Below are 14939 nucleotides of genomic sequence, written 5' to 3' on the forward strand. Positions count from 1 at the left end.
CTTGATAATATTGGAGAGCAGATGTTCCTCTTGGAAAGAGAGAGACATAAAACTAGGCAAGTCTCCAACTGATTTTCATTCAAGGAGAGCTCATCAAACCACTGCTAAAGGTCTACCTTCCTCCTTCAGACTTGGACCTCCCCTCTGTCCTCTGCCTCATTCATTCCCACCTACCTGGATGGAAGCCTCCAGTCTCCTTTCTCTTCACATCCGAGCTGCTTCGCTTGCTCCAAAAACATGATCAGGTCTGGCTTGGACAGAAGGAGACCTGTATATGAGGAAAAGAAAAATGACTATTGCTGCCAATTCTAACTTTCCATCAGGCTTGTGTTCAGCAATGAGGAGACACTGTAGAATTCTAGAAAATGGTTTCCCAAAAGTTATGGCCCAATAGTCCCTTTAGAACACACTGGAGACATTTACTGTTTTTGTTTTTTGTTTTTTTTTAAGATTTTATGTATTTATTTTTTGACAGACAGAGACCAGAAGCAGGCAGAGAGGCAGGCAGAGAAGGGGGAGGGGAGGAGCAGGCTCCCTGCTGAGCAGAGAGCCAGATGCAGGGCTGGATCCCAGGACCCCAGGATCACGCCCTGAGCTGAAGGCAGAGGCTTTAACCCACTGAGCCACCCAAGTGCCCCACCAGAGGCATTTCCAATGTTCACATCCTGACCTCCACTTCCAAGTAGTAGACATGGTAATAAGAAGGGGAAATTTCAGCTTAAGATGTGAGAAGCACCATCCTATGCCACCAAGTGTTTAGAATTGCCACTCAACTACATCAGGGTTGATGATACCTTGAGGAAGGAGAAGCCAAGGCAGAAAAGGAAGCATCATGAAGAATTTTTCTCTCCATCTACAAGCCCCTACTTAATCCCCTCTCTGCCTGGATCTGAATTCCACTCATTCAAAGAGAGATCTCGCAAGAGACAGTCTTCACAGGAAGAACAAAACCCTCAGTGAGGTTTGGGAAATCTGGAAGGAGTCTTCCTCACCCAAGAAGAGGAGGTGTCCACAGTTCTCCACCTTCACATCCCTGTACAGTTTCTGCTGAGTGTGGGTCAGGCATCAGCATTCCTCCTCAGAGAATTCTATGGCCACATCCCTGAAGGTCAGCTGTCCTGTAATAAATACCACAATCACCAAGTGGCCATTGACACAGTTCACGATGGTCCCTAAGATGAAACAGAAAGTTAGTGTCACCACCTAGAAACAGACTGGAAGTTTCCTTCTTCCTGACATGGGTGTGGACTTAAAGAAAAACCTATGGGGCAAGGAGATGCCTGGTTGAGAACTTTCACTCCTTTCACTCCAAGAAGTCAACTCTATCCACTACACAGAGGTGACAGCCCTCCTTGTCCAGTGCAAAGTGTTGGGATGTGGGAGAGGAGACAATGGTCAAGAAATTCTCCTGGCATGTTTCTGATGTGAAATATTGGGCTTCTGGAGTGATTGATAAAGGAATTGTTGAGATATCCATGGTACAAACACTGTGGTCCTAATGCAAGTGGAGAGGAAAGTTGTGAGCAGTGACTACTTCTATGCTTTCAGGTGGGGAGGGGGTAAGGGACAGCAGGAGGCTCTAAGGAATTTGGAAACAAGTTTCCAGGACCCTCAGGGCCTCCCAGCTGGTGTTTTGATGAGGCCACTCACTCTTTAGTAACACTTAAGTCAGGAGACCTCCAGATATCTATCAGTGGGCCACAAGCTTGAAGGATGGTGGCCAAGCTACATTTGGGAACTAGAGTTCAAGAAGTTTCCAAAGCAATTTTCATATGTTAAAGAGGAATTACAAGGTCCTAGAGGTCTGGCTAGTGTCAAGCTAAGGCTGCTTTTTGCTTCCAACAAAACATTAACCTTGAGGCAGTTGTGAGCATCCTGAGGAATGTCCTACTCTGCCTTTCTCAGGTATTTGTCAACAGACTGGAGGGGCACCTGTGTGGCTCAGTAGGTTAAGCCTCTGCCTTCAGCTCAGACATGATCCCTGGGTTCTGGGATCAGGAGCTCCACATCAGACTCTGCTCAGCAGGGAGCCTGCTTCCCTTCTCTGTCTGCTGCTATGCCTAATTGTGATCTCTCTGTCAAATAAATAAATAAATAAATATTTTTTTAAAAAAAGATTACAAAAGAACCAGACCTGAAGTTGATGGAAATTTAATTCTATCCACACATCTTTTGACTTTGTTCTCCTCATCAGAAAGCCTAAGCAAGGGGTCCCTGGATAGTTCAGTTGGTTAAGGGTCTGCCATCAGGTCAGGTCATGATCCCAGACTCCTGGGATGGAGCCCAACTCAGAGCCCTGAGTTGGGCTCCCCACTCAGTGAAGAATCTGCTTCTCCCTCTTCCTCTTCCCTCACTCAAGTGCTCTCTCTCTTTCTCAACTTCAGGGTTGGCATCGGAACAGTGGGCTGAAGGGACCTGACCCTCTCAGAGTCACGGAGCAGAGGCCCTGTCACCTCTCCAGGACCTAAGCTGCAAATCCACTCTCAGAAAACCACTGAAAGCCCTCAGGCCCCCCCAGGCCTCACTGAGAATCTCCTGGAGCCCTTAATTAACACAACAGTGTTGTTTTCACTCAAACCGACTGACAGAATCTGAGGGGGAGGCCAGCAGAGAAGATCCTTCCTGAAACTCCACAAGTGACCATGCTTGGAAGGAACTGGGGAGGTGTCCAGGCCAAGCAGGGGAACCAAGGCTGGGGCTGGGAGCAGAGTTTGAGCCCTGCCTTCTCCACCATCAGAGTTTCGGGAGACTGACACCTTCTCTGTGTTTCTGCTACGCAGAGGGAGACCCCTGACAGACCGAAATTTCCCATATAAATGCAAATGTCTATTTCAAAGTCAACACAGAATTTCAGAGCTTTTCCTTTTCCTTTATCTGCCTTTGATTCAAAATAACTGGTTGAAAATAATGCTCAGGCCAAGGAGACATATTTTCGGTGACTAAATATTCCCCTTCTCTTTGTGTTTGGTGTTTCTGTTCATAAGGACCTGCCACACAGTTCTCCACGCTGCATGTTCTTTTTACCCTCCCATCAACGATGTATGAGAATTCTAATTCTCAGCATTCTCAGGAAAACTACATATATATAAAATATATATATATACATATATATGTATATAATGTATATAATATATATATGTATATAATGTATAATATTATATATGTATATAATGTATAAAATATATATATACATATATATGTATACATATATATATATATACATATATATATATATATATACACCACATCCTCTTTATCCATTCATGTGTTGAAGGGCATCTTGGCTCTTTGCACACTTTGGTGACTGTGGCCATGGCTACTGTGAACATTGGGGTACAGATGGCCCTTCTTTTCACTACATCTGTATCTTTGGAGTAAATACCCAGGAGTGCAATTGCAGGGTCATAGGAAAGCTCTATTTATAATTCCTCAAGAAATATCCACACTGTTTTCCAACGTGGCTGCACCAACTTGCATTCCCACCAACAGTGTAAGAGGGTTCCCCTTTCTCCACATCCTCTCCAACACTTGGCGCTTCTTGTCTTGTTAATTTTGGTCATTCTAACTGGTGTAAGGTGTATCCCAATGTGGTTTTGATTTGAATCTCCCCAATGGTTAATGATGATGAACATTTTCTCATGTGTCTGCTGAGGTGCCTGGGAGGCTCAGAGCATTGGGCTTCTGCCTTTGGCTCATGATCTCAGGGTCCTGGGATCGAATACCGGGTCAAGCTCTCTGCTCAACAGGGAGCCTCCTTTCCCTTCTCACTCTGCCTACTAGTGATCTCTCTCTCTCTGTCAAATATATAAATAAAATCTCTAAGAAATGTATTTTATTTGAGAAAATGAGAGGGGCACTTGTGGTGCTGGGTGATGATGGGCAGAGAAGAGAGAGAAATCAAATCACCAATAAGCAGGGAGCCCAATGTAGGGCTCATGACCTGAGCCTAAGACAGACACAATAACTGAGCTACCCAGACACACCTAGTACTACACTCATGATGACACTGAAGAAAGGGAGGAAGGTCCAGTACAGCACTGAAGCAGCTTCTCCGAAGGATCTCCCAACTGCACTGGATCTGACCTTGACTGCGGTTATCTATGTGGGAAATGAGGGAGCAACCACAGCACATGCCCAGCTGATCGGGCCTATTCCACTGCCCAGAAGCCTTCTTCATCTCAAACAGCTATTCTACCATGTGACATCTTAAAGCTGCCAAATGACTGCATCATCCAACACCCTCATCCATCCCTTGTCATGGATCTAGGCAGGGATAGTAATCACTGACATCCAACAGCATTAGTCCTCAGGAAGACACAGGAGCTCAATCAAATCATCAGGATAAAGTAGAACTTCCCTAGTCCTGAGAAACCCACATTAGCCATCTCTTCTCCCCATTACATATATTCATCAATTGACACCAGAAGAGCTGCCTGTGCCTTTGCAGTGACTAAAGGGAGCCACCTCCGGGTCCCTCCCCACACGGGAAAGTGTTCCTCCCATTTCCATTTAATAGGTCTTGTCTTTCCCTGAAGGATGATGCCTTCCTCAAATTTTACTTGGATTCAATTCCCCCATCTCCGTGCTAAATGTCTTAATACCCATTGGCTTTCCATCAGTCTAATCTCAATTAAGCATCTTCTGAAACATGCTCTCCACAACACAGGCAAAAAGAATGGCTGTGGTTCCTATGTAGCTAAGAAGAAAAATGAGGGCAAATACAACTGGAGATCTGGAGATAGGTAGGTCATAAAACAAGGAGAAGCTATTTTTCTACATCTAGGAAGTCACTTGGGAAACTCAGCACAGTTGTCCTCCTCTACATGCTAATTCCTCATCTTAAATATTTTTGTCTCTTCCTGGGCTACCACATCACTCCAATTGGGAAATATTTCTCTTTCTTATGGGGTATCTATGACACACATAGGGTGGTCATATGTGCATGTGTACCTCACAGACACATGAAAACCACACTCAATGCAGGACGTGGGGCACATACTTTCCTATGGGGCCATGGTACAGTGCTACAGAGTCCCAAGTCTATGTCCAGAATATGCCATTCTGACTAAAACAGATTGAGGGAAGCTCTGGGGGAGTGGGAGTCTTCTCTATGGGACATGGGAAGGAAGGCATTGGAAGGAGTGATGGTGGCTCACTAGGATAGAGTACAGATGTCATATGAGACGTTCCACTAACGTGTCACCCTACAGCGTGCTGACCGGGGAATGCACTAGTGAGAAGGGCTCCTGTCAGTACAAGGCCCCGACAACACTACTGGCTGCACAAAATCAATGCCAAGTAGCAGTATCATGGAGTACATGAGCTAAAACACCAACAGTACCTCTATGTTACAAAGCTTGGTAATATACATACAGTATTATCATCCTATTCACAAAGAGGAGAAAATCATAGCATAGACTAGGGGAAAAATAATCACATATCCTTTAAACCTTCAGAGTACTGGGAAAATGGTTTCCTACGTACATTTTTTACTCCAGTACTAAACAGGTGATAGATTTGAACAGCTCCATACAACCCACAATGAAATAGATGAACACTAGACATAGAATAACACATCACTCATGACATACTCATATCCATATGTTAAAAACTAGTGTTTTATTGAAGTACGTGGATGGCTAAGAGGGTTAAAGCCTCTGCCTTCAGCTCTGGTCATTATCCCAGGTTCTTGGGATCCAGCCCCATATTGAGCTCTGTGCTCCACGAGGAGCATGCTTCCTCTTCTCTGTGCCTGCCTCTCTGCCCACTTATGATCACATTCTGTCAATGAAATAAAATCTTTTAAGGAAAAAGCACCAGTTTTATTAATAAAAATGAATTAATTTCATACATACACTGAGTAAGTAATGCATATCAAATCCACTCTATTGTCTCCATTGGAAATACAGAACACACATGTGCAAAAGCATTCAAGTGTTGTCAGAAGGATGTGGGAGTACTTATTTCCAAAAAATTCAGGACTGAGGTACATTGCTCAGAAATGTGTATGTGCAATGGTAGGGCAATGTAGGTTAGGGTTAGCTACACTCCTGCAGTCATCGGTCAGGATTTCCTCACTTAACCGCATCCAGTCATACTCTCTAACGATTGTGATTAGGAAGATAAATTTGTAGTTTACTACATGGCTGCCTCTTTTTCCTTAAAGAACAATTAGGAAAACCTCCTATTTCTAATATTGAGGAACTTCTTTATTTTCAATACATGCACAAGTGTGTGCTCTGAACACCTATCCCATGGAATCTTACATCAGTGTTATAACCGTAAGCACCATCTCCATTGAGATGTACTTCTTATGTTGTATATCATACGGTCCTCTTCCATGGAAAATTAGGTACGCATGAGTCCCACTTAATGGAACAGGATATATAGTATCTTTGACGTAGCAACAATCAGCCCCGTGTTCTTACACACCCACAAGGAACAGAGGAATTTCCTGCAGTGATTTCAGAGGAAATACATTAATATTGTTAGTCCACAAATCTCATATAGGGTTAATGTACAAATTGAAAAATACTGAAATCCTTATATATATGAAAAAGTCCATCTACTAAATCTGTTCAACAGACTACCATATACATTTTCTAAGTGTCAAGTCTGATTTTGCCTTATAATCACTATTTTCATGCAGAGTAATGTCTGAGTAGGGTGAATAATGTATTCCATCGGCTTGATTTCTATAACATTCATTGGCATCTGATATTCAGTTAAATAGTTTTCTAAACATTGCTAACTTTCAATTAACCTTCCTTAATGCTCTCTCTGGTGTTTGCTCCAATGTATACTAAAATGAAGGTCTTTCTACATTCACGATGTTCCAAGAGTTTGAATCTAGTATGCATTTTGACATATTGAGTCAGCACTGAATTCCAGTTACAGGCTTGGCCACTTTCTTTACATTTCACACTTTCACTCCTATATGAAAACAATGATGTGAAGAAAGTTGGGAGTCCCACTGAGAGGTCAGACACTTTTTTAGTATTTGTACACTTACTCTCCCATTTAAAATCTCTCATATGGAGTGTGGAGGGAGCAGTCCTTAGGCACTCTCTCACATGCATTACATCCATAATTTTCTCTGCAGGGTGAATTCTGGGATGTGCAAGTAAGGGTTGTGTGCCTGCCAGAGGTTTGGCCACATTTTTCATTTCGTCTTTCCAGTATAAATTCTCTGTTTAGAAGGCGTGCATGCTGGGCAAAGGCCTTGCCACACTGGTTATATTTGTGAGGTTATTATCTAATATGAATTCTTTCATGGGATGAATCAGTGAGCACTCTTTAACTAATTCTGCTCAGATTCTTTTTTTCTTTCTTTCTTCAAGATTTTATTTATTTATTTGAAAGAGAGATGGAGAGAGAGCACAAGTAGAGAGGAGGGTCAGGCAGGGGGAGAGGGAGAAGCACGCTGCCCGCTGAGCAGGGAGCCCGATGCAGAGCTCAATCCTGGGACCCTGGGATAATGATCTGAGCTGAAGGGAGCTGCATAACCACCTGAGCCACCCAGGTGCCCCTGTTCTTACATTCTGTATACTGGTAAGCCTTTTATCTAGTATGAATATTATGATGTTTAGTGAGGACCAACTGCATGTAAAGGCCTAACAACATTCTTGACATTGCTAAGGTTTCTCTCCAGGATGAATTCTGATGCTCAGTAACATTTGACCTCCAGTTAAAGGCCTTGCCACATTCATGACATTCGTCAGGTTTCTCTCCAGTATGAATTCTGTGACGTCGAGTAAGGGTTGAGCTGTGTATAAAGACCTTGCTACATTCTTGACATTGGTAAGTTTTCTCTCCAGTATGAATTCTATAAAGTTGAGTAAGGCCTGATCTGTGGTTAAAGGCCTTGCCACAGTCTTGATATTGGTAAGATGTCTTTATATTATGAATTCTCTGATGCTGAATAAGCCTTGAGCAACAGTTAGAGGCCTGGCCACATTTTTGGAATTTATAGGGTTACGCTCTAGTATGAGTTCTGCTATGTCGACTGAGGTGTGAGTTCACCTTAAAGGCCTTGCAACATTCCTGACATTGGTAAGGTTCTCTCCAGGATGAAATCTATGATGTTGAGTAAGGTGTGAAAGGCAGTTAAAGGCCTTGCCACATTTTTGACATTGGTAAGTTTCCTCTCCAGTATGAGTTCTGTAATGTTCAATAAGAGTTGTGCTATCCCAAAAGGGCTTGCCACATCCTTCACATTAGTAAGATTATTCTCCACAATGAATTCTGTAATGGTGAGTAAGACCTGACCTCCAACTAAAGGACTTGCCACATTCCCGACACTGGTAATGTTTCTCTCCAGTATGAATTATGTGATGTCATACAAGGGCTGAGCTGTGGATAAAGGCCTTACCACATTCTTAACATCGGTAGGGTTTCTCTCCAGTATGAGTTCTATGATGTTGGGTAAGAGTTGACCTGTAACAAAAGGCCATGCCACATTCTTGACATTGTTAAGGTTTCTTCCCAGTATGAATTCTATGATGTTTAGAAAGGTATGAAAGGCAGTTAAAGGCCTTGCCACATTGTTGACATTGGTAAGGTTTCTCTCCAGTATGAATTCTGTGATGTTTAATAAGGGATGACCTCCGGTGAAAGCTCTTGCCACATTGTTGACATTGGTAAGGTTTCTCTCCAGTATGAGTTCTGTGGTGTTGAATAAGGGATGACCTCCAGTTAAAGCTTTTGCCACACTTTGGACATTGATAAGGTTTCTCTCCAGTATGAGTTCTGTAATGTTCAATAAGAGTTGTGCTATCCTTAAAGGGCTTGCCACATTCTTCACATTGGTATGATTTTTCTCCACAATGAATTCTCTTATGCTTAGCAAGACCTGACCTCCAGTTAAAAGCCTTGCCACATTCTTGACATTGGTAAGGTTTCTCTGCATTATGAATGTTGTGATGTTGACAAAGATGTGACCTCCACTTAAAGGCCTTGCCACATTCTTGACATTGGTAAGGTTTCTCTGCACTATGAATTTTGTAATGCCGAGAAAGATTTGACCTCCAGTTGAAGGCCTTGCCACATTCTTGACATTGGTAAGGTTTCTCTCCAGTATGAATTCTGTGATGTTCATTAAGGGTTGACCTGTCACAAAAGGCCTTGCCACACTCTTCACATTGGTAAGGTTTTTCTCCTGTATGAATTCTATGATGCTTAGTAAGTTGTGAAGGGACGGCATAGGCCTTACCACATTCTTGACACTGGTAAGGTTTCTTTCCACTATGAATACTATGATGTTCATAAAGGTATGAAAGGCAGTTAAAGGCCTTGCCACATTGTAGACATTGGTAAGGTTTCTCTCCAGTATGAATTCTGTGATGTTTAATAAGGGATGACCTCTGGTTAAAGCTCTTGCCACATTCTTGACAGTGGTAAGGTTTCTCTCCAGTATGAATTCTGTGATGTCGAGTAAGGGTTGAGCTGTGGTTAAAACTCTTGCCACATTGTTGACAATGGTAAGGTTTATCTCCACTATGAATTCTGTGATGTTGAATAAGTTTTAAGCACGATGTAAAGGCTTTGGCACATTCATTACAGTTGTAATTTTTCCCTGCAATATGAATTCGGTGATGTCTATTAAGACTTGAGTGATCATTAAAAGCCTTGTCACATTCCTGATATTTGCAGGGTTTCTCACCAGAATAGATCTGCAAATGTCCATTTATTGATGAACAATCCTTAAAGCTTTGACCACCTTCTTCACATTTGTATACATTTTCTCCAGTATGCATTCGGTGATGTGGAGATAGTGTTGAGTGGCAGTCAAAGGATTTACTACATTCCTTCAAACTGTAAGCTTCCTTTCCCCAAGGGATTATCTCATTGATGTTTAGGTTTGATGACTGACTAATCATGGTCCCTGGTTTATTAGATGTGAAGGGGCTTTTTCCCTCATGAATTCTCTGATGATCACCAACACTGGAGGACTGGTTATGAGCTTTCCTACATTCATTATATTTATGAGGACTGTCTCCCAAATGGTGACCATTATGTACACTGAGGTTAGAGCTTGGATGAAAGCCTTCCCCACATTTATCACATTCATAATGGTTCTCTGCAAACCTAGCTCTGACACATCTGTGAACACGGGAACCCTGGTTCAATGTTTTCTCAGATTTAGTGCATTGAGCAATTCTGTCTCCAGTGAAAAGCCTTTGGTCATACTGTAGGGTTGACTCCTCAGTGAAGTCCCCCTTGTATGGATCCCACTGAGTACTTTGTTCTTCATTTCTAAATCTCTGACTTAAGGTCAGGCCAATCCTATCTTCCAAATGGTTCAAATCATTATTTTCACCATGGACTAGGTTACTTTCCAGATGTTCTAAGTGGTCTGTCCACAAATCACTATGGTTGAATATCTGACTGGAGCTTGTACTGTCAGAAACACACTGCTCTGCAGAAACAGTTGACTTTAAAAGGGAGGTTTTCCACAGCAGTTTATATCCTTTACCATTTGGGGCAGTGAGATTCTCATTAAGGGCAATTGACTTTGTTTGGGTGTATCGTCCAGGATTTCTTTGATGCCCTTCGCTGTCCCCATCACTGTCACAGTCTGTGCGTAAGTGTAAAATCTCAACAGTACCATCTCTGTATCTGTGTGCTGACCCGTTCTGGAAAGAACCTTGTATGCTCCGCTGTAGCAGGAAACTCTGGGTGTCATGTGAAGATAGAGCTGAAAGATACCAAATAAAAGTAAAACCACTGCACTTACTATATCCAGAAGAATATACTGATGACTTCTAATACAGAAGCATCAAGTCAATCAGACAATGTCAGATAGATGGCTGACAAGGAGTCATCAGGACCTCATTTCCCCATATTGACCATATATCCTATTAGATAATTCTGTTATATGGTCACAGTGTAACAGAAATCACTTTCCTGTACCTTTAACAATCACAAAAAGGATCATATGAGCTCAAAGTTAGCAGAAGAATGGAGGATATGGAAACAGAAAACAGAACTAAATCAAACAAGAGTACAGTAAAAATAGGGACATATCAAGCACTGGAAGAGTTGTTTGGCAGAAAAGATCAACAACACTGATAGCCCATGAACTAAATGAAGTTATTCTTCATAACTTTTTTCTTTCAGAAAAAAGACTGACTATAATGACAAGTGAAGAAGTGAAAGCAGAGAAAGAATAAATGACTGTAGGAATAAAATTATAAGAGGCAACAATATCTGAGGGTGGGAAATCACAAGATTTTGGGTGGGAGCTACAGAGAGAGGGTATCACATGCAGGCATCACACTGAATACACAGTGTGACTTGAGCCTGCATCCCAGGACCCGAGATCAAGATCTGAGCAGAAATCAAGAGAATCAAGAGTCAGTACTTCCCCAAGTGAGCCACCAAACACCCAATTATTTTTTTAACTCTTATCTCTGTGGTAAAGTTCTCACTATTATTTTCTCACTCCTTGAGTATCCTTATGATTGTGACCTTAAATTCTCCATCAAGCTCCTTATTACTGTTTCCATTGTATGTCTGCCCTTGGTCTTATCTGCTGGTTTTCTTTGGGATAAATTCTTTCATCTTGGCATTTGTGTAAGACTCTACTTTCCTCTCTCCATTAGAAAAGTCACTAATGTGTCCTGTTGTATCCTCAGACCAGTGGTCTGCAGGGGCTCCCCTTGCCTGCCAAGGGCAGTGTTTGGTCCCTGGCCAAAATGTGGCCAGTTTGAACTAGGGCAGCTCTACTCCACTTGTTAAAGGAGACCTGACGTCAACTCCACCAGAACTGCGGCCCTGCAGAATCCCTGCTCAGGAGATATGATGTGGGCAGGGGCTGAGCTTGCTTAGCCTGAGGCAAACCTCATTGAGAAGGGCAGTCCCCTCAGATCACAGGGGGTGAGGCTTGGTGCAAGCAAGGCAAACAGCCAGTGTCCTCACTGAGTGGGACTCAGTCTTTATGCTATAGGACAGGAGAGGGCTCCATGTTCTGGGAGCCACAAGTCACTGAATGTTTCCTCTCAGGAACGTGCTCCTAGACTACTGAATACTCTCCACACTGTGTGCCCCAGGTGTTCTTCAGATGACTGTTTCCATGCTCTGTGCCCCCAGGTTGTTTGCCAGCCTTCTCTCCAGGAGCACCCCAGTGCCCTCCTGGTTCTATCCCATCCAAACCTGCTGACCATTAAACCTCCAGGCTTTAAGGTGTGCTGGTTCCAAGAACTCATGAAATTCAGCCCTTCTCCCTCTCCAAGCCAATGGCTTTGGGAAACCTCCTTATGCATCCCCTGAGTGCTTCACTGTCATGAAACCTACCACACAACAAGGGCTCCCTGCCCTCTACAATGCTATACTCCTTTCCTCCATAAATCACGTCTCCACGCTATCTGCCATCTTCCTTGTGTCCTCTTCTCTCCTCATACTTGGGGAGTATCTCCTGTCACTCTTCATCCCAAAGTCTAGTGCATTTAGATGACCTTTTACCTAGTGGTGCTCATAACAGGACATATGAGTTTAGGACCCTCCTATGGCACTGCCATTTCTTCTCCTGCAAATCCTTGTTTTAATTCTGTTAAAACTCATATGGATTTTATAAAGCTGGTACAGAAACCAACACATAAAAATTAGTTTTGTTTCTACACAACAAAAAAAAATTCCCCAAACTGAGACATCATACATTTACAGCAAACCCCCTACACCCCAATAAATGCTACCAATTTAACATAATTGTAGACATCAAACCAGAAACAATGAAAAGTGCAATATACTGTTCAGGAATCAAAGAATGAGTAAGCAAGAAACCTAACTATGTTCTTTCGCTGGAATAATTGAAACACAATAAATCATGAAGCGATCTACAGAAAATGCAATCTCTACCAAAACTCCAATGCCATTTTTACACAGATCAAAATCCATCCTCTTATTATGTCGATGTCAAGGGATAACCCATACCCAAAATAATCTGGGAAATGAAGAGCATATATGCTGATTTAAGGCATACAACAAGGCACAGTTAACAAACTAAGATCCCCAGATACAACCCAGATACACTTTAGTTCACATTCCTGAATGAAAGCAATCCAAATATAGATGAATGGTAACAGGGTTTCTAGGATGGCTCAGTTGGTTAAGTGGCCACTCTTCATTACAGCTCAGTTCATGATGTCAGGGTCCTGTGTTCGATCACGTCATCAGCTCTCCACTCAGCAGCAAGTCTGCTTCAGGATTCTCTCTCTCTGTGCCTTCACTCTACTCACTACTGTGCTCTAAAATAAATGATTTCATTAAAAAAAAAAGTGGGGCTCCTGGGTGCTTTGTGGGTTATAAACTTCCAACTCTTCATTTCAGATCAGGTCATGATCTCAGTCTCAGGTTCCTGAGATCAAGCCCTGTGCCAGGCTTCAAGCTCACTAGGAAGTTACTCTCTCTCCCTCTCTCTCTGCCCCTCCCCTGCCTCTCACCTGAGTCCTATAAAATAAATGAATACATCTTTTCTTTATTTTAAATTGATCTGGAACTTATGTAAATACTTTTTTAACTTAAAAAAACGCATGAAAGACATTAATACATTTTATGGATTGTATGGTGTTGAATACAGCATTCTCACAATAAATCTGTATCTGATGATTTTTATTGGAAGATCAGAAACAATTGCAGGCTTAAGCACCACTTTATCAGCACGCCAATGAAGGCAGCAGAAAATCCACATGCACTAACATTAAAGACACTCTCAATTTTAGGGCTCCTTTGACAGCTAGTTAGTTTCAGGGCAAAGTGTCATCGCCGTTGTGCCAGACACTGTGCAAGAATTTAAAGAAAGACATTCACAAGCATCTTCCACATCCACCTCTGCTACAGTTATGTGTTTCAACATAGACTGGCCCCTGTGACAGTTCTGGTCAATGCATAGAGAGAGTGGTGCCTTGGGGAGGATGGTTTCCCTGAATGGGAACAGAAATGGTTCAAATCAAATTCCCTATGTCCTGTCAGGTTTACACAGTCTCCTTTGCTGCAAGAAACATGGATTGCTCTCTGGTGCTGGGCAGTTATCCTGGGGCCAAGAAAATTCAAGTATAAGCACTATGGCTGGGGTGGACAATCCCAGAAAGAAGGCATTTAAAAATCAGATTATACTCGATGTTGTCTGGGCTATTTCAGAAGATCTGAGCATCTACCAACTCACTGGATATGTAAATATCCAAATATTCACCTTCTTTTCTACATGTACACAACAGGCTTTCATGGTATTGCCGACCATAGCAGAACAGCTACTGAAAAATGTGTTACCTTTCAGCCGATCCCATGATCAATATGAGCATACCATGCTACCCACCTTCAATGTTACCTGTCTCTACAACTCATAAAAATCCTCTTTTCACTCAGGTCAAGAGTGGTGTAGGGACAGCGTGAGCTCTGAAACAATATAGGGACAGTTACCACAAATGCTGGGAAGGCTGTTTAAAGTAGAAAATGGTCACTGCTGGTAACTGCTGACTGACCTCTCAAAGAATCAGTGCCTTGCACATGGATCAGAGCACAGGACAGATTTAGCCCAGGGATGAGTGGAAGTGAGGGAGGGCTCTGCCAACCAGAGGTCATCATGCTTGCAAGGTCACCCATCTATCCTGGAACAGACCTATGTTGGGTTATATTCCTGGGATACCAATGCTTTCTGGAACTTCAACACACACCTGGCTGGTTCTCACCGGTAGTGTCCCCCAGCCTTCTTCATCTTCAACTTCTATTCTGTCATGTGACATCTTTAAGCTATGCCCACCATGTTTAAATCAACTAATACCTCCTCTCCACACACTCCATGCATCCGGGCCTCAGAGAGCACAGTTATCTCTGTCATCCAATAACAACCGGTCCTCAGGACCAGCAGGGAATACATTACATCATGAGAAAAGCATTGGACATCCCAGACAGACACATTTCCCAGAAACACATCTCTGTCCCAT

The 14939-nt window shown here is 42.7% G+C and overlaps 2 protein-coding genes across 2 annotated transcripts in view; one reads left to right on the forward strand and one right to left on the reverse strand.

Moving 5' to 3' along the window:
• The window catches only part of LOC123931367 (putative protein ZNF720), an 867309-nt gene that overhangs the window by 694261 nt on the left and 158109 nt on the right, over positions 1–14939 (forward strand). The gene's annotated exons all lie outside the window — the stretch shown is intronic.
• On the reverse strand, positions 8472–14738 carry LOC123930596 (zinc finger protein 345-like). Its single transcript, XM_045986800.1, has 3 exons — positions 14642–14738; positions 8857–10696; positions 8472–8772 (listed from the first exon to the last, which is right to left on the reverse strand). Exons 1-3 carry the CDS (start codon positions 14736–14738, stop codon positions 8472–8474), a joined length of 2238 nt encoding a protein of 745 aa, XP_045842756.1.

Source organism: Meles meles, chromosome 19, assembly GCF_922984935.1.
Source record: "Meles meles chromosome 19, mMelMel3.1 paternal haplotype, whole genome shotgun sequence".
NCBI lineage: Eukaryota > Metazoa > Chordata > Mammalia > Carnivora > Mustelidae > Meles > Meles meles.

Excerpts from the sequence above, each read along its gene's own strand:
- LOC123930596 (XM_045986800.1), bottom strand. The coding sequence starts at position 14,738 with ATGTCACATGACAGAATAGAAGTTGAAGATGAAGAAGGCTGGGGGACA. Across the intron at positions 10,697-14,641 it reads TGAAGTTCCAGAAAGCATTG|CTCTATCTTCACATGACACC; the intron begins GTATCCCAGGAA and ends GGTATCTTTCAG. Across the intron at positions 8,773-8,856 it reads GGCAAGGCTTTTAACTGGAG|CACAACTCTTATTGAACATT; the intron begins GTCAGGTCTTGC and ends CTTTAAGGATAG.